General features: G+C 38.8%; 1 protein-coding gene across 1 annotated transcript in view; it reads left to right on the top strand.

The window, feature by feature from the left end:
* Positions 1–20703, top strand: part of ARHGEF10 (Rho guanine nucleotide exchange factor 10) — a 79767-nt gene that overhangs the window by 35821 nt on the left and 23243 nt on the right. The window contains exons 16-22 of the mRNA XM_054179971.1: positions 7389–7504; positions 8586–8713; positions 9715–9815; positions 10988–11109; positions 14373–14459; positions 15805–16028; positions 16602–16759. Of these exons, the coding sequence (XP_054035946.1) occupies positions 7389–7504; positions 8586–8713; positions 9715–9815; positions 10988–11109; positions 14373–14459; positions 15805–16028; positions 16602–16759 (936 nt within the window). The remainder of the gene's footprint in view (positions 1–7388; positions 7505–8585; positions 8714–9714; positions 9816–10987; positions 11110–14372; positions 14460–15804; positions 16029–16601; positions 16760–20703) is intronic.

Here is a 20703-nt window from a genome sequence, read left to right as displayed (position 1 = left end):
TGGGCTTGACAGTATGGTGTAATCTTAGGTGAGCTACAGTGCCTCACATTTTTTGAAAGCATGCAACTGTAGAGACTATGGGTTGGATTTGGCATGAAAGAACAAATAGGGGTAAGGCAGAAGATTTGCTTTTCTGTAACAAACTTTAAACTGACTTGTAGGCTTGTTTAGGCCTTAACCAAGATTTTGGCTTCATTAGAATGCACTTAAATTATTATTACATTACTGAAATTCCATTTGTATGTTAAATGGTCTTACAAAGGAGAAATGAGAAAGCGTATCCTACCCACCCACTTCTCTGAGGTGTCTATGGAAACAAAAGCAGCATGAGTGAGCAAGTGGAAAGACACAAGTAGAAGGGTGGTGCTGGGGGAGTTGTCAGAGGCTTTGCTTACATAACACAGTAATAATAATAATAATGTGCAGGAAGGTTGTAGTTCACTGTCTAAAAAAAAATCTCATGTGCTTCCTCACCAGCTTTAAAACTGATACAGAATTTCCAGGCAGAATGGATCAGAGGTAAGGAGGTGCCTCCCTTGTGTATAGCTGGTGCTTGGACTTGTCAAGTTCTGTGCTAGAGAAGGTTTCAGTGCATCAGGGAATTGTCATCACCATCTTACCAGCAAAACCTAGATGATCTGGTACAGAGAGTTTTGTAAAGGGAAAGGGAATAATGCTCCACAGTGGGCACTGGTGTCAACTCCTAAATGAACAGCAGTATTAATGGTAGTCCCACTATTCATCATCTTTTTGCCAGCTCTGTTTATCTGTTGCTGAAATGTATTACTTGTTTATGAAAAAGCCACATAAAGGTCTTTTCTACTTGCACTGAGAAAATTAATTCCACTAGACCTCCTCAGGGAGAATGTATTTCCTCTGACAAGCTCTCTTCCCTAGAGCAGCTGTAAGTCATTTGTCCTATGTGTTTTGTGTACCAGCGTATCTGTAGGAGCAGAATCCAGTACCAAGTATAGGGGAAGAATTCCTCAATTGCAGTAATTGTCTCTTGGGCCTATTAATGGGTTTTGGACCTCCTTCTTGAATTATCAGGATCTTAGGTGAACAGGAAACTATTTCACTTCAGGTATAATGTTGTCTCTAAAAGTGTCTCTATTCTTGTTCTTTCTAAAGATGGGCATCATAAATTGAGCAGTGGGATACTGTCTGCCTATTATTACTTGATGAAAAAAGGTGAATGAAGCATTTGCAAGATGATCAAAGTCACATTTAAAACAGAACCATTGAACAGTTCTGACTGTTTTAAATCCATACTGCTGCTACTTCATCATAGTGTAACCTAAATATGTGAGGACTGTCATTAAATCTGCCCAGTTCATTATGAACTGATTGAGAATTCATCTAATATGGTGGTGCTTTGCTTTCCAGAATGATGTACAAGCTTCTCAGGTTCAATTGTAGACTTAAATGTTACAGAAGGGGCCAATTTTCCGGTTTTTTATTTGTTCTGAGAGTGTCATTCTATGCAAGTACCAGTTTGTTATGCCTTCCTCAAACACAGCAAGCCTTGAAGTTACCTCCCATGCATGTAACTTCTCTCTCTGTCTCAGGAGATTTGTGTCCTCAAGATGAGGACTGAATCTTTTCCAGATCTCTTCATAGCACTTGCAGCACTTGGTGTTTCAGTATGTTGCCTAGATGCACACAGATGGCTCAGTGGGAGGAAGCAATACAAATGTGCTCAGCCTCACGGACCAGATTGCAAATGACTAGTCAAATTTGGGATCTACCAGCCTTTCAGAACACTCCTCAAATCTAGCTTGTTCTTCAACTGTATCATTAGTTTCATGTTACCTCTCAATATTGTTGGAACTGTAGTCAGGAACATAGACTAAACCTAACTGAGGTTTTGGTTGTGGCTTTCACGTGATCATTTCTGAGCTTCTATTTTGTGTGACACCTAGCCTGGCTTCAGGGCTCCGTGTCTCTCACAAGCAAGACATCTTCCGAAGGACTTTGAATTTCCATGATGCATTTGGTCTCACTTCATGTCCATATGGCTTTTTCCAAAGCATTTTATAGTGATATATTTTGGTTTTGAACCATATGGGGAAATGGTCATTACTATAATCATACTCAAGGCAGATCTGGTCAAGATGAATTACTTTGCAATAAGTAAGATACTCAGGAGTGTATATATTAATAATACTCTTTGGCTTTCACATGATATAGAATACAGAAGGGCTTGCAAGAATATTTTCAATATTGAGAGTATGCCAAATGAGGCTTCTATTTGCATGGCATTTGGATTTCTGTAATAATATTACTTGAAAAAAATCCTCCTAATTAGGAATAAACTACAGGTTAGTATGAGAAGGGACCACCTGAGCCATTATGTTTGCTTAGCCAGGAACAGATGTTTAAATTAGGGGTGACTGCATCTACTCCAGGTGTTGTAACACTTTCTTTTTCCCCTTCAGTAGCACAATCTATGACAAATTAGTAATTAACAAATAAGAATCAAAGCACACAGCAAAAGCTCCAAGAAAATGTGTACAAGTAACACATCACCACCATAAATAAATGTGTCCCTTAGTAATTGTCTGAGAGGAAGAACAGGATGTGATGAATTGAGGATTACCCTATCTAATGTGTTTGTGGGGCCCATAAGAACTGAAAATTTGTAGGAACCTGGTAGACAGCCATCCCAAAGGGGCAGCTGCTGTGCCACTGCCCATTAAAGCAGCTGCTGCTGTGCTGGCCACACAGAGAAAGCTGCAGCTGCTGCCAGAGGTGGGAATTCTCCCATCTGCCCCCACCCAAGCACTAGCACACAGGCACTTTTCTTGCATGTGTATGTTTATGCATAACCTGCCAAATCCTAATTTTGCCTGAGCCAAATTAAAATGACTAACCACACCCAGGCAGCTTCCTGCAGGCTTTGAAAGCGACTGGATATAAACAGGCTAAAATTCCTTCTGTTTCAGTTACCACAATTACTTAAAATCAGACAAAAACTGGTGAATTTACAACAGTGATGCTGAGAGTAACACTTGGAAGCACGCAGGTAAATAATTGTTTAGCATTATACCATAGCATTATATCTTCTGTTGAGAAGAAATTGTTACAAAAAAATCCATGTCTTCTCACCCCAGCTTTACCTAGCAGCACAAATATTTAAATTTTAACCTTCTTTCCTCCCTGAAAAGCAAGTGTGAAGGTTTGGTTTTGGGTTTTTGTTTGGTTGGGTTTTGTTTATTATTTTTTTCCAGGCTTGAATATATTTCATAATAATGCTGAGCAAGGAATTGGGTATTTTGCATGCATTAGTGGTTGCTGGCAGTAAACTTGCCTGTTGCAGGGAGTCACGGACTCCTCTGGTAAAATCTTAGCAACAAAGGAGTTGGTGAAGAAAATAACTTACATGTAGCCAAGATTTCACCCTTGGTCTGTAGGTGGAATGCAGAAAACATTGCCTCTGAAGCTGCATATGTGGTTATCAGTTAAGAGTACTCTGCCTTTCTCTTATGTGTGGGCTCACTGTCTTCTGTAATGCGTAGGATGTGCAGAGCTGGGGGGAATCTTCTCAAAACTTACAGAGGGTTTTTTCAACACAGGAAAAATAAGGAAAAGGTTTTATTAGTTGTGAAACATTTCAAAGTACAAAAAGAAACCAACCACGTATCTGTCTCGGAGCGAAGCCAACAGTAGTTCAGTGCTTTCTATGGAAAAAAGGATGAAGTGAACACCCACCCCAAAATAGCCAGCAATCAAATGGTCAGGGAACATGTGTGGGCTGAAGCAGCCAGTGTTTCACTGTGGACTGAGAAACACAGCTGAAGAACAGACTAGTGAGCTCCCTCCACCTCCCACACCCAGGAAAAAACCTTTGTCAGACAGTTCTCAGCCAGATCAAGTGGTAGTCAATATTTTGTTAACCACTGAGAATTTAAGCCTGTTTGAAAAGACATTGTGAATAACCCTTACAGGACCCACTTCCGAAAGTTGCTGTAACTTGTAACTCATTATCCAGGCACAACCCAAATGGTCAGTTCTCAGTGAACCATCTTCTGATAAGTCCATCATTGCTGATCTCCATTTTGTGCCCGCTACAGACCTCCTTAAGCAAATGGTATTAGCCATGGCTATTGACCTTGACTGACTTACATTTTCTTCTTAATTTGGACGTTTGCCTTTTATAGAACATCAGACGATGGAAGCAGGCTCTCTGTAATTATTTATTTGTTTGTTTCTTTGACTTCCTTTCCTGTGCTGAGAATGTGGTCTTTAATGAATGAGCTTTAGATGACTTCCATTTCTTTTTTATTCTGTGTGACAGAATTTCAAATGCCAGGTTAGTTTTATTTGCTTTGTCACTCTTACTGCATCCTTTTTATCTTGACTTAGTAGAAGCTTATAAAATATGTATACTGCAGACAAAACAGACTCAGGTGACAATTGCTGAATGAAATTCAATATTTATGCATTATTACCAAGGCTGGAGCAAGGATATTTGTAAATGCATTTGAAACTCCAGGATTCTATGAAGAGGATTGCAGAGGGCAGCCCTCTTCAGGCGCAGTGGATACATACACTGCACAGGGCAAGTCCATCTGTGTAAGTAACTAAAGCTTTCTTTGTGGCCTCAGTTGAACTCTGTGGCATAAAGTCCTGCAGCATCTAGGAACTGCCTGAAAGCTTGCTGGGTTTTTTGCAGGTTACTGTCCATTCATCATCCTGCATTCAATAATAAAATGGACTGTCTGGTAACTCTGTCTTTGTGAAACTGCAAGGAGTGATCCTGTCTTTTAAAACTTAATGTAATTCACTGTGAAAATGTCCACCTTGTACAAGAGAATCCTTGCAAACTTGCAGCTAGTAGTCTGTTTCTCAGTGCAGCAGTTTGGTTTGATTAGTAGTGAAGTTTATAAATTACAGGTAAGTGAATGGGTTTCAGCCAAAACCCTGACTGAGCTGCCAGTTACTTCTAACTGGTCAGAATTTTGTTTTGCAGATGTTCTTTTTTTTATTACAGAAATTTGAGGCAATAATGATGTCACTTGCATTCTTTACAATGCCAAATACATTATTAGGCTTTGGGCTAGACTTCACCAGACTTCTGTTAACACTGACCCTCCTCTTAGCAAGTAGCCACAATGAAATAAAAAATGTGATGTGTCTAGGAAGTAGTGATTCTGGTGCTTAACAAATTACACCTGTTGTAGACCTTAGTAGGGAAAAAAAGTTTAGGCTAGCAGAAGGGGGATACAAGGAGAGAAGTGTTTACAAGTTTCATATAATATTTTGATTTTTCAGATATTTGGATTGAAGAAAGTCAAAGTGTCTTAATGAAAATAGTCAATCTGTAGTTCCTGCAAGCTGTTGACCATAGTCTCACAATGCTTACTCTTTGGTCTACTTTGCAGTCATTTCTTTTCATTGTATCTATTCATTGTATCTTTTCATTGATCTATCCTTATAGGCTGATATGTTTTTAAGGGTAAGAAAAGCTAGATTGTTGTTTTAATTAACATTCAGAACAGACAAAGAAGAATGAATGAAAGTTGCATCTATTTTCTGGCTAATTAGTACCAAGTGTAGTAATTCCCCTGTTTAGTGTTCAAGGGCAATACACAGAAATTTTGATTGATTCAATTTACCAGAAGATTTAAAGGCAAGAGAATCATTGGAAATTTTATAGAAATGTGTAATGTTGCAGGTTTGTGTTGTGCTTTCCTGCAGTGGAGAATATAAAGAGGAAGGTAACTCTTAGCATTTTATTTGTGCCTTGAAATCTTCATATACTCCAAGGTTTAAGGCATACTCCTAGCTTAATGTAGTGAATTGTGTTGAACAAAAACATCCAGTGATTGCCTCAATCTGTATGATTTTCAAACAGGAATAAGTCTTTAGAAAATACAGTTAGGCTGATACATAACTGAGAATATACCAATGATTTAAGAATTGTCCCGTGCCACCTTATTTTTCATGTTTATTCTGGTTTATGCTATTTTGATAGTTTTGTGCTTTGTTTGTGGTGATTTGATTTATACACTGCTCCCTGCAGCAGACTTAGGAAATGCTAAGTGTTAGTGGTGTCTGGGCTGGCAGCTGTGCTGTGTCCAGCACCAACTGCCCTGGCAGCTCGGCCAGGTGGCATGGCTCGTTGTCTGTGCTCTGATATGTCTGCAGGGTGAGTAGCCACCATCATATTTAGATTCAGTACTTGCCAACAAAGGATTCAAATCCTTCTGCTCCAGTGGAGTTTGGTGCCTGAAGCTTAGCAAATACGTGGTAAGGGTAAAAGATCTGTAGTTTGGATACTATACTGCATCAGCTGAATTATCTGCAGAGGTTTCATAGAAAGATGATGCAGTCTGGGTCCTGTCATTCAGTCATATGGAAACATGCTGACTCTGAGTTGGGGTGAAGTTTTTTCTTAGAGGGGAGAGAGACTGTTATTTCCACAGCAATTACATAGCTTCCCTGCTCCTAGCATCATTTCTGGGGTCAGAGTGTTTTAACAGCGTTCTGCAAGCATTTTTCATTTAGGTATTTTTTTAAGTTCTTTTATAAACACATTGATGGCTAGGGCAAAAATATTTCTGCTGCTGTTAAGATTTGTTGCTGATCTCAATGCAGCTTTTTTTTTTTTTTCCCCATTTCATTTGACCACTGTTTACAATGACATTTCAAGTGGTTCAATGAAACTGCAGGTTTGTGATAGAGTTAGGGTGTGAATATATGATCCAGAACTCCCCTGTGATCCATGAAGCAAACTTTGAGTTTTAAACTACCATGGTGTAGGTTATAAATAATTTGTTGGGCTTTATCCTGTAACCAAAAGCAACCTTCAGAAAGGATGTTTAAGTTGCAACAGCAAGTCTGCTGCTTGGTGCTAAGCCAAACTTCCACTTCAGTAAGAGATTTTTGGGGCCAATGAAGCTTTGATATTTGTCCCATTTCTAGTGCATTCTTCTAAAACTACACATAATGCTCTCCATCATGCTAAATAAACAAATTGAATCTTAATTGTAACCGGAAAAGGCAGGGATAAGGTGAGCTAAAGCAAAAGCCTATGGCAGTGCCTGTATATGTACATGCAAGGCTAAGATGTGATACCACACTGCTATCTGATGCATTTTAGAGTTATCTGTCTGCAAGGATATTAAAAAGCACCTGAAATGTCAAAATGAAGTATTGATGATACAGAAGTTTTGATTTTCAGAAGTGATGAAGATCCTAGCTGCACATCGGTGCATTAGTGGTTTTGAGAATCTAGACGGTGTCAAATAAGCTTAATTGTTGTAAGTTTAATTTTCACAGTGGTAAGAAATAGCAGTATATGTTAATATTATTGGTTTTGTCATGCTTTACTCCTTCAGATGATAATTTGTTATATGTAACCTTATGTTTTTATTTATTTTTAGACAAACTCTATATGGGACCAGGGCAACTGTACCATGATCTGCAGTACCTTTTACATGACTTGAGTGTAGTTGGCCAAATTAGTCAATTAATAGGCAACCTTAAAGGAAACTATCAGGTAATAAAGAAAGCTGAATTTATTATTTTTTTTTTCCAAATGTGTTCCTGTTACATAATTCTCTCCCTAAAAGTTCTGTGCAGGACATGATTTAGTGAAGAGTGTAATAATTTTTACCTCTAGTAATTAATTTACTGTTAACAGTTTAGCATTATAAGTAGATTACAGCTGTCTTTCTAATGTTGTTTTTCTTCATTGTTTTTAAGTGTAGGTAGATATTACAAGTGTCTGCATTTGCTCAGAAGCTGATAAGCTTATATGGAAGCAGAGTTACATTTTGATCTTAAGAAATCGGATTCTTGCAATTAGACAGGGTAGTAGGAGCATGGTTATTTGGAGGAAGCTCTTGATGCCCATCCAAACTCCATAATCCTGGCTTTAGGGAGAGCTGTACTTGATGACTGGGTGTAAATTACAAAACTACAACAGGATTTTGGGAGGAATTTTAAAACTAATGTGCTTTAGCCTTGTTCACATCCCTTTTATTTATCGTATATTCTGACATACAGATACAGTACTTTAACACCAAATTTCAAAGACTTTTCAATAGTCTTAAGACAAAAAAAATAGCCTTTTTTGCCTTTTGGTTTAGATGCTTTATGTTTGCTTAGGCACAGTTTTTAACTCCTGCCAGACACTACCAGCTGAAATTGTTTCAGCATTTGACTTAAACAGATTCCAGCCACAAAGACAGTTTTCATGAAGGCTTTGTACACATTTTCTCTCAAGGATTTGAACAAAAGCTATTGGCAGGGTGATCTGTAAATGTTTTAATGAAACAGGATTTGTGCATGCACCTGATGCAAATTCACATTTCTTAGTCTGACAGGCGCTTGGGAATGTCACTTGTGTATCATCAAGCTCTGAGCAATGTGAGATTAAATCATCATATAAAATATGTTAGCAGATTTTTTTTTACAGATATTTTTGAAATGTGTTTACAAATGCATTATCCATGATTAAACTGCAGACTAAAGGGGCCCAGGTGCCAGGATTTGTTTGTTATATGCAGAGATCACCTTACCCTGTTGGAAACTGCTCAGTAGAATGGCATTGACTCTTAACTTTTTTACTTTTTCAGAACTTGAACCAATCTGTAGCAGATGACTGGACCTCAGGTTTAAAAAAACTGATTTTGAAAAAAGAAGAAGAAATCAGAGCAGCAGATTGCTGTAGAATTCAGCTGCAACTCTCAGAAAAACAGGACAAGTTAGTAGTCACCTTGGTTACAGTTTTCAAAATGGGTTTGTGTATTAGGTCCTCCGTCTCTGCATTTAGCCTTTGTTCTGCTTTCATACCATAATGCTAGGATCTTGAAGGTTCCAGGACAGCATTGCAGTTTCTTTCCCACTCCTCAGACCTTCATTCCAGAGTGAAGAAGCAAGAGAGGAACTGTGGCATTTACAGCTAATAGGGAACAGCCAGGGTTACATTCCTTCACAAAGCAGGGTGTTCTTCTCATACCATTCCATGTGAAGTGTAGGAAGACAGGCATATGGCACATGCCATACAGCAGGTCTGGCTAGGAACATGATTAGCAGGTGTGGTGAGGCCACACCTCAAATACTGTGTCCAGTTTTGGGCTCCTCACTGCAAGAAAGAGAAGAGCAGCTAAGCTGGTGAAGGGCCTTGAACACAAGTCTTATGAGGAACAGTTGAGGGAACTGGGTTTGTTTAGTCTTCACGAGAGGAGGCTAAAGAAAGACCTCATTGCCCTCTACAACTACCTCAAAGGAGGTTGGAGCGAGGTGGAAGTCAGCCTCTTCTTACATGCAACACGTGGACAAGAGGAAATGGCCTCAAATTGTGCCTGTGGAGGTTCAGGTTGGATATTAGGAAAAAAAATCCTTCACAGAAGGGGTTATCAGGCATTGGAACAGGCTGCCTAGGGAGGTGGTGGAGCCACCATCCCTGTACATGTTTAAAAGACACATGGATGTGATGCTTAGGGACATGATTTAGTGGAAGTAGCTTAGCAGTAGTGGTGGGATTGTAAACTCTAGGCAAGTGGTTGGAATTGTCTCTTCCAAGCTCAATACTTCTATGATTTCTATCATAGCCTGCATGCTTCTATCAGAGCAGTGTCTTTGTTCAAGTATTAATTAATAATGAAATTTGATCTTGCTCAGCATTTCTGGCTGTGACTATACCTCATTCTCAACGTGTTCAGATTGTTTTTTGCTGTCAGTTGTTTGTTTTTTGACTTGCAGGTCGGGGAGGCCCACTTTCTTTACAGCTGTGTTCAATACATTTACCCCTGCCATCAAACAGTCTTGGATCAACAATTTACAGATGGCTAAACTAGCCCTTGGTAATTCTTAATTACTTAAATTTCCTACCAAGTTAAGACAGCTCTCCCATGTACAGTGTATTTTTTAAAAAATATTTTTACAGAAAATTCTTTTTTTGATAAAATCTATCTACAGCTCTTAGAATTGCATTAGTAATGATTGTGTATTGCGACAAAGTAATGATGTTAGGGTGGAATCTTCATTATGAAGGAATGTAATTGCTACAGTATTTTAATGAAGTCTGTGCTAATTATTGCATGTAAATCAGCAAGAATGAGATACACTACAGGAGAGACAGGTGAGGAAGTTACTCCATTATAAATTTACTTCTTCAGGTCTTAGGAATGTTTGAAACTTTGAACTTCAGACCAAAATTTCTCAGTCTTAGCTCAGAATGACTTTAGCTAAGAAATATCAGTAAAGGTGTTTAGCTTCCGAAGCCTGAAGTGAACTTGTGTGGGTAGTTTCTAATATAATGTGTTATTTCTGTAGTTGGATGTGTAAAACTCAAGATTTTTGAGGGGAGTGGGGTTTTGTTGTGGGTTGTTTGGGTTTTTTTAACATAAATCTGTCGTCTTCACTAGAGGATTCTTTATTGCTCCCCACGTAGGTAATGTACTGTCCTGTGATGTTATGTCTCCTGTGTTTGCACAGGATGTAGAGATTTCCAAAGGTACTTGAAATTTTGAATGTCCATGTTGAGAAGCATTGAGGGCATGCACTAGCTACAGATCCAGTTTTCACCAGTAGATCCTGAAAACGCAGTGCTTTTACGGTATCTCATTGAAGTCAGACAAAGTAACAAAAAGGAAAGAGAGAATGGATGTCTCCATCATTCCAGATGGAGGAGCCTTGTAATTATTAGTAGGAGTTGGCAGTAATGTCACCCAGGCAGAGAAATGCTATTTGCAAAAGATATCCTAGAGTCTGAGGAGAGTTTGTTCGATGCCGACAAGATCAATAACATTTAGCTGGTGTAAGGTGTTCCTTTTTTGCATTATTAATATGTATGAAATTGCTATATTAAATTTTTGCTCATAGTTTTATGTTGTTATTTATGCATACATGGCATAAGAACAGCCTGATCTGTATTAACCAACCCTAACAGAATTCTTTTCTATTGCTGTAGAGGTGTAAGTGATTATTTAGTGAAAGTATCTGGGATGTTTGTTGTTTGTTCTTTCTACTACAGCGGAGGATAACCTGTTAGGTTGGTTCTGTGTAGAAGATGATGGGAATCAAATAAAAAAGGAGAAACATCCTCTGCTTGTTAGACACATGCCAGTTATGATGGCCAAGCAACAGGAGTTTAAGGTGAATGGAATTTTTATGTGAGATTACAATTACTTTTCTTGTTGTGATATAACTGCTGAAAAATAGCATTCACATCTATTGCTTCTCTTGAATTACTGCCTTGGTGTAAGACCAGCAGCAATGGAAGGTCCAAGAGGGCACTGCAGTCTTTGAGGCACTAAGGAATGTAGTGTTTTCATTTACGTAGTATGATATTGGCTTCCAGATGTAAGAGCATCACTCAATGAAAACAGTACTGTGGGGAATTCTGAATTGGTCTTGAGGTTTTCAAGTGCTTGTTTGAGACTCCAACATAACCTGCAGCTTACAGAGTGCAGGAAACTGATCTCCATGATAGCTGTTCTGGACCTGTGTAACTGTTTTGAATCCTTCTCACATTTCTGATTTTCATTAGTGCAGAGAGCAGTAGTTTTAAAACAATTTCTAAAATTCAGTCTTACATAAAATGTGGCTCTGTGGTGAACAAGGATACAGAAATCATTGTAATGGTTCGTTTCCGAATGTGTCAGCTTGAACTCATATTGGCCACAGGCTTTAATGATGAAAAGAAGTACAGCATGTCCAGACTAACAGATGAAAAGGGAAGGGCGCTGGATGCTGTTTTTACCCTTGAATCTGCAGGATTTCTTATTGACAGTCAGTCAGTTAGGCTTGTGCAAAAACACTAATGGAAATAGAATTATATAGGTACAGCCAGGATCCCAGTGGTACATTAACATCATCACATGGGTACTGCTTAAAGCAGTAAGTCTGCAGGCCCTCATTGCTAGGACAACTGTAACAGGAGGGAAGTTCAGCTGGGAGCATCTCTTCACCTGTCAGTATACATGCCTGGAACGTGGGGGAAAATAACTGCTAGCTGGAAATGTAGTGACATGTGTAATGGTGTTAAATCAAGCCATGACTTTTAGCAACCAGTCCTCTGAAGTCAAACTTGTGTCGTTAAAAAGTTAGCTTTTTCTGTACTGAATGCCTTCTAAAGTCACCACTGTTGAATTAACCAACCTAATACAATTTTTGCAGAAACATAAAACATTTATGTTTCCTTAGAGCCTATGTGTTTTTAAGTCCTGTAGGTTCATGCTGGGAACCTGATCTGCTTGTCTTGAAAGGAAATTAAATTCTATTGCCCATACAGTTGGGTGTTGATCTTTGCCTCGGTCAACTCAGGAAGATAGAGTGTAGCAGTATTTTCCTGAGCTCTGGGTCAACTTGACTATTTTTGCAGCTCCTAAAGATAATGTGAGTGTGAGCACGGCTGTCATGCCTGGTGCTCCTAACCCCTTGATATTGCTTGAGTTTTGCTGGTGGTTTTCTGCAGCCTCAGCTGTAGCTTGGGTGTCAGACTACAGCTTGGGATAGAAAGAGACCCTTTGCTTGGATGATCCTGCTTGTTATCTCCTTGCATGCTTCTCAGGCTGGCTGGTGGTCTAAAGAGCCTGTAATAACTTCTCCTGTCGGAGCAAGTTTACACCCCAGGCAAAGGGCTTCTCTCAAGACTGAGAGCTAAACTACCAGGGTCCAACTGTGGCAAAACATCATTTTTGACTAAGATGCAAAGTAACACAGAGGTAGCAAGCAGACCAAGAAATATCCATCATGAAGGCTGTCTTTTCTTGCACTAGTGGTGTGTTCAGTTGTCACAACAACCCTAAATGGCCACTATGAGTGGATAGCTTCAACATGTTAAATGAGATATCATGCTAAGAATGGCATGGGTAGCCCTCTTTTATTTTTCTCATCTATCATTTTCCATCTTTTGTCCTTAAAGTCAATTACTTTGGTGAATATATAATGTTATTTTTACTACTGCTAGTTCCTTGACTGCTCTTCTCCCTGCTTGTTTCTTTCCCTTTTGTTTTGGTGGGGTTTTTTGTTTGTTGGTTGTTTTGGGGGGTTTTTTTTGTAATTATTCACTGTTGGGAGATGATGTTGCCATGCTATGGTGAAGTTCTCTAAGTTAATCCTACCCAAATTGTCTCTAATACTGCAATAGAATCACAACAAAATTTATGTCAGAGATGAGAAGATTGGTGTGAATTATGGAGAGTCTTGTCTAAAAATGTAGTATCTTACCTCATCATAACACTTTCTATTTTATGCATAGTTTTGAGTTGCTTTTACATGTTTTGAAGCATTCACATAAGATTTAGGGAGCTCTGCTACAAATATTAAGGAAATTAGGGACAACAGAAATCCATGCCTGCTCATAAAAATGCCTGTTTTCAGAGCCTTGGTGCATGAATGACTTTCAGAGTTGAGATGGACTTAAATATAGACACAGAGTCTGGTGTAGCCTTCAGGCTTTTCTTAAGTGATCTGCATGATACAATCATGAGTATGGTTATTAATTTACTGACAGTGACATGATGACACAAAGTTGGGAGGGAGTATGGGTGTTGTGGATGACAGCATTAGCATTCAAAGTGAGTAAAGCAGCTGGAGAAATAATTTGAGGAGAAAAATCCCACGGATGACAGCCAGTAGGACAGACACATGGTATGTTCAGGCAGGAGTGGAGAGCTTCACAAGTACAGATTGAGGAGGTGGTTGAATAGTTGATCTATAAAAGTAATTTTTAAAGCCTGGCAAGCTGTGGGTTGTTTGAGAATGTGACATTGTTACAAAGAGCAAATAATCAATGGGCTGTGTACAAACAGGCTTCAGAAATTAGTCATGATGTAGTGGTGCTAACAGCTCTGCTAGAACAGTGCACTCAGGCCAGAAGGTTCTACACTCTCATGAAGCTGATTTGTCTGCTGGAGAGATATAGGTTGGAAAAGTGACAATAATAAAGAATTTTAAAACATACTAATTTTTAAAAAATTTAATCAAGTGATAATGTTAATTTAGCCTGGCAGAATCATGACATATATCAGACCTATGTGTAAAAGAACACCGCTGAGAAGAAGTACTTGGTGGCTGAGATAAGTAACAGACCAACAGTTGCAGCAAGGATGGCATTGGGTTGGGTATTTGGGAAAGCTTAACAAAGGTTGTGAAGGTTGTGAGGCGCTTGAACAGATCAGCTACAGAATTTGTAGTCTTTGGATTTTAATGTCTGTAAGAGTAGATAAGCAATGTGTTGGGAACAACATACATGCAGCTGACTCTGCCCATGAGAAGTTGAACAGACTAAACTGCCTTGCCTTCTGAGATTCTTTGATAGTCTCTAGTTAACTAAAGCATTTAAGGAGACATTAGGCAGAAACAGACGTATCTTTTTTTATGTGGTAACTGCCTATTTTTTTCTTTCTTTGAAGATTGAGTGTGCTGCTTATAATCCTGAACTGTACCTCTCTGGTGAAATGGAGTCAGATTCTTGTACCATGGAACATGGTTTTCTTTGGGTAAGCATAAACATTAAAAGCTCCTGTTTCTCTGAAACATATGTATCTATTTTTTGTTTGGTTTAAGATGGACTTTTATAAAGGATAGCTAGGAATTTTGTCCATGTGGTCTCACTGTTCTCTGTAGGGTGTCATTTGTGTATGTGATTTATTTGTTTTTTTTTTTTAGTGTGGCACAGAGCAGATTCCAAAGTGCTGAACACATTCAGAAGGGAGTTATGTGCAGATTTATAATGAGGACTGCTAAAACCTATAGAAGCTCACACTGTCCTAATGCCTTTTTCCATATGCTAAAGTGTTGTAGCCACAAATAATCTGTTTAAGTCTGTACATAGGGAACAAACCCAACTATTCTGGCATACTGTTATGACCCCAAATATGTAGATATTCCAGCAGACAAAGTGAAATAGCCAGTACTGGGGTAGTTTTGGTTTTCGCTTTGGTGGTGTTTTTTATTGTTGTTGATTTTGAGGTTGGTTTGTCTAAAATTTTAAAAAAGTGCTAATTATTTCAGTAGCTTTTCTTGTTACTACACTACTGAAATTTCAAAAGGACCTGTGTATTAAAAGTAGAAATAAATAATAGCCTTTGTTGCTGGCCTGTTTCAAGGTGACCTATATAACTTTTGTCTTTGCCGTTTGTAAACAGTCATCACAAATACACACCAACCACATCTTTCTACTGCCACAAAATGTTCATTCTCTCTCTTTGCTATGCATTTTCGTATGATACAAAGACAAAGAGTTACTGTATAAAAATGCTTGGGCAAATACTTCTTTTTTCACTCTTGTCGGATCCTTAAAGTGTACAGATTTGTGGAGTTATTGACGAAACTTAGTTCTGGATCAGGAAGAAGTTTGTAGAATCCTGTAGCAGTAAATTTACAAAAGGGATTGTATTAATAATCCCTCTTTCTGTTGGGACAGAGCATTTTGTAGTAGACCTGTTACTGTACAAAAGACAGGCTTCCAGTTTTAAGAGAATCTGAGGTAAATTAGAACACTGGCTACTAAAATAATATATTACAAAGCTATTTACTGTAATTGCATTACATCAAGGATATACACCTGAGTTACACAACAGAATAGGCCTTAATATTCCTCCCTTCAAAACAGAATTTTTTGTGAGTATACAAGGGAATTTCGTGCATATAATGTTTCAAAATTTCTTGTATTTGTAATGAATTATCTTCTTGTCTTAATGCATGAAAACTCATGTTCATGTGTATAACTTGAAATGCATGTTTCAGTTAACAGTCCAGTCGTTCCTTCTTGTTAATGCTGGTCTTCCTGGGGACAGGTACCAGTCTTGGTCTTATTTTTTCTCTTTCCTCTTTCCACTTCAGATTGGCAGCTGTACTAATCAGATGGGCCAGATTGCAATAGTCTCATTTCAAAACTCCAGCCCCAAGGTTATTGAGTGCTTCAATGTGGAATCACGGATTCTCTGCATGGTCTACATACCAGAGGAGGAGAAACTCAAAGAGCAAAACAAGACTGTTCACTCTGAAAATGTTCTTGCAAAAGCTTCTTATGTGCCTACTATTTGCCTTGGCACAGAGGAAGGAAGGTAATTCTCAATTTTAGTGTATGAAGGAGAACCAAAGGAAAATACTATTTTTCCCAGAAATTCCATTGTCTGCTTGTACTGATTATCTTGTGAAGTGCAATTAATTCTAGATTTAACTCTTCAATATGCCTTACCCATGGTAATAATCTGTAGGAACTGTGGAAGTTTTAAGTGTAGTTGATGTCTGGTAGTGAGTTTCTCTCTTTTCTGTGGTTCTCCCAAGTACTACTTAATCCATTTTTTTTTTTCTTTTTTAAACTAATAGAAAGTTTTGGGTGGAGTCATAACAAGGAATTGGAGCAGAATTTTCATTGTGTCTCTTTGCTGAGTAAATGTTTCTCTAGATAAGATAATACAAAAAGTGCTGTCATATGTTAATGTTCAGTTATTGCAAATTGTGTACAGAGACATTTTGAATGGCCAAGATACTCCTTTCCATACTCATCTTCCTCTGAATTGAAGGAGAAAACCTTTTCTTCCCCTTATTATTCTAAACCTCTTTTGTGCATATTCTAATCAGAACTAAATAAAACCTAACTTCACATGCTGTTTTTTTCTTGCTTCTATGCATAGCATTTCTATTTACAAAAGTTGCCAAGGCTCAAAGAAAATTCGACTTCAACACTTCTTCACTCCTGAAAAATCAACAGTTATGAGTTTAACATGTATGTCTCAATATTTGTTTGCTGGCTTGGTAAATGGAAACATCTCAATCTACACAAAAGCAGAAGGTATGTAGTGGTATGATTTGGTTACATCCTGAGGAACTTGCGTGTCAGTATATTTTGGCAGAAATAGCTTTCCACTATTATTTTTTGTTGAAAATTCTCTGTGAAACTGCTGAACTCAGGGTTCTGCACTCATCAGCACTTCTGAAAACACTTGTTTTCTCTTTTTGAAGGATAGTAGGAACTTGGACACTGTTCCAACTTTTGCCATACGATAGATGTAAAAACTGATTTGTGTCCCTTAGCTTAAATCCTAATATTTTCAGTACTACAAGAGTCCAGAAGTTTATGTGGTAACAGGAAGTATACTGTATATTGTACAGCACAATGCAAATTCCACTCACCTGCTTAGTGCGGGTGTTTATGAAAAACAGAAATTCCTGTATATCTCATTTGAAATGACAACTCTACTTCGATGTACAGGTAGAGTCTTTCCTGTGTCTGCAGCTCATGCATTTTACAGTAGGACCCATTGTCCCATTAGCATAATGGTTGTTTTGTATCTAGCTAAGTAATTGGCTGAAATAATGTATTTACAAGACAATCCCAGGTAATGCCTCTGAACCATAACTCTCTTCTCCAGAGCTTGTTTGGGTGCTTGTCTGTGTGCTTAAGGTGTATCTCACTAACTTTCCTGCAGTAGAGCATACATAGATATTTAATTCAGTTCAAAATCAGCAAGGCTTTACTCAAGAGTTTGAAACCTTAGTTTTTAAGTGAGATGTTAGCACATCAACACCTAACCTTGCAAAGTGCAGCGAGGCAACTAAATCCTGCCAGTCTCTAGCTGAGAAGCCAAGCTCCATATCTTGAATCTTGGAACAAGCTGTCTGTCCAGTATTAGATCATACAAACACAGTTTGGGAAAAGTGTAGGATGTGATTTTTTTCTTTTCTTTCAAGCAACAAAGAATCTGAGAAAAAGTGTTGGAAAGACATTTCCTTTCACTAGTTATCATCTTCAGCCCAGTGGGTTTCCTCCTGAGCTGTTGTCTCTGATCTGAAGCCAGACATTAGATTTCAGTTCCCATTAAAAAAAAAAAAAAAATTAAAAAAAAATTAACACTGGGCAGCACATTCTTCTTTGTTTTGGAGGCACAGGAGTGAGGCCTTGATCCTGGTCTCATAACAGTTTTTGATGTTTTAGTCTCTGTACTTGGATGGAGCAGTAAAGTGAATCTGTCATTTTCCCTGGAAGGGATTGGTGGTTTTAAGCCATTTTAAGACTGCAGTTGCTGTTGCTCAACTTCTTCCAGAAGAAATCTCTTCAAAAACATGAGTGACATCCTTGGGATGCAGGGGTTGCATATCTACAGAGGGTATTAAGGTCAGGACAGAGCTGTTAACCTCGAGCTCATAACATAATTCAATGTAGTTATGTTGTACTGACCAGGATCATAGCATCCCCTATTTATCTTCCTCTGAAGACACCAGTTTTGTGCAGCTAGATATTCTTGGAGCCTGTCAGTTTTTTGCAGGATTGCTAGAGCCCTGAGGTGGGAAATACACATTCATGTTTTTCTGACTCATTTTGCTGTCCCTTTTCTTGGTTTTGTTGTAGTGTGTTATTTCAGTTCTCCATGTCTCATGAAAGTTGTGGGAATCGGCTGCTCCTTATAGCTGGCTGCTGTGGTCTTGTGAGGATGTCAGCCCTGGAGGGGTGTTTTTTATGAGCACTGACCTATTTTACCAAACAAAGGAATCCAGGGAGCGAAATGAGAGGGAGGGGAAATGCAGCCTCTGAAGAGCTTACTGCAATTCATCAGGGTCACCTTCTGTTCTGCAGAGAAGGTTACTTTCTAGCCATGCACTTCAACTTGGGTTTTGGTTTATCAGCATAGAGTAAGGAAAGATTTGAAAGTGAATGTGAAATATGGTTACTTTATTGCGAGGCATCTTGATTTGAAACCTGAGGACAAATGTTACAGGATGCGGTGGTAAAATGGTTGCGCAGCCTGTTGTGATGGCTCCATGAATGAAAAGAGGTAATCTTTCTTCTAGGATAAAAATCCACCTCATTCTCTAAGAGAGTTGTGATCCTCGTGTCTTCTTCTCTGGGCAGAAAGTGTAGTGGATCACTTCAGTAAATGAAGTTCTATGCCTATATGTATGTAGTCAAAACCCACAACTTCTATCACTTAGTTTTCAGTACCCAAAGAGCTCTAATTTCTCCTGTTGTTTTCAGATGGCTTGATACATGTGAAATATCCAGCTTGCATACAAACAGCAAGTGCTGTCTTCTGATTTTCTTCACAAGAGAACTTTGTCATATCCATAGCATCCAGAGTGTTCTCTGGCTGCATGTAGACTTGTCCTGAAGTAGTTTATAATAGCAACTAACAAGTGTGTATAGTACAGTGAAGAGCATGTGTCCTGTTAGTGAGAGTTTATAATAGCAACTAACAAGTGTGTATAGTACAGTGAAGAGCATGTGTCCTGTTAGTGAGAGATTTGAATGTGCATAGTGCAGTTTCCTCCTTTGTGGGGTAACTATGTTTTATTGAGATGCTTCTGTATCCTTGTATTTGCACTTACAAGCTAAAAAGTACTTGACCCTGAGTGTATTTGAACATAATGGTTGGACTCAATCTTGAAGGTAGTTTTTCAACCTAAATGATTATATGATTCTATAAACTAAAAGCAAAGTAAATGAGGTTCTGATGTCATAAAATTTTCTCAGTTCTTAAATGTGAGCTAACATGGCGAGCTGTGAAAATGTCACAGAAAAACTAGGATGTAGGTCAGCTAATATGTTCATCTGAAAAATAGGAGCCCTGATAATTATCCTCAGCAATCCTTTGTTTTATGTGGGTGAGAAGACTAGTGCGGGGAACTGTGAATCAGCTAAAGCATTAGATGCTGTTATATGTAGGAATGGTAGTGATGCAGATTGTAGTTTCTGACACCTTGTGTGTTGGGTGATGTTTACAATGCTATCAACTTTTATACATTTATCACTCTGAAATAGTGTGTATTTACTGTTTTCCTCAGTCTGAATGATTAGGAATATTTCTAGGCAAAGCATTTCTAGGTGATGTTAAGGAAAAAGTACATTGTATTGTCTTTTTTGAGAAAATGCAGCAAACCCCATTTCTGCTGCCTGCAGATAGCCCAGCAGATGTGTTTTCTGACTGATGTAATAACAAAAGAGGTCAGCGCGTGTTTGACTTCCATTCACAAAAGTGCCTTAGGAATGGGAAATCACAATCTTTATATACTACAGGTGTGTTCTTCCTGATATATTTTAGTCAGTTCCAGCTACTTCCTTTCTTCTGGACATTGAGATATATTTCCTTTCCATGAAGCCCTGTAAAGAGTATGGAGAGAAACAGGAAAAAAAAGCAAATAAAAAATCAGAATGATTATGGCAAAGAGTAGAAGAGTTAATGTAGTAGTAGTGTCAGAGAGTTTGGTTAAGCTGAGAGAGTAGCTGCACAAAGAAGACATGCTGCTTTGATGGTAATGGCTATCCATTCACCACATGACTGGCACGGGCAGCCTCTCACTCATGTACAGCACCATCAGCCAGCCCTTGCGTGCTCACCCGTGAAGTTTGGTTCACAGTGCTTGGCATGCTCAGTGATCTTTCCCCTCTGCTCAGCACTGGTGAGGCCACGTGTGGAGTGTTTGGTCCAGTTTCTCGGCTCTTCTGTACAAGGGAGGCATAGACATACTGGAGGAGGTCCAGCACAAGGCCATTCAGATGATGAAGGGCCTGGAGCATCTGTCCTATGAGGAAAAGCTGAGTGATGGGATGTTCAGCCTAGAAAAGAGAAGGCTCAGGGGAATCTCATCAATGTCTATAAATACATGAAGGGAGAGTAGAAAGAGGGTGGAGCCAGGCTCATTTCAGTGGTGCCCAGTGACAGGCAGAGTCAGTGAGTACAACCTGAAACGCCTAAGGCTCCCTCTGAACATCAGGAATCACTTTTTACTGTGAAGGAACCG

The sequence above is a fragment of the Dryobates pubescens genome, chromosome 3, assembly GCF_014839835.1.
Source record: "Dryobates pubescens isolate bDryPub1 chromosome 3, bDryPub1.pri, whole genome shotgun sequence".
Lineage (NCBI taxonomy): Eukaryota > Metazoa > Chordata > Aves > Piciformes > Picidae > Dryobates > Dryobates pubescens.
This window is presented reverse-complemented; position numbering and strand designations above follow the sequence as displayed.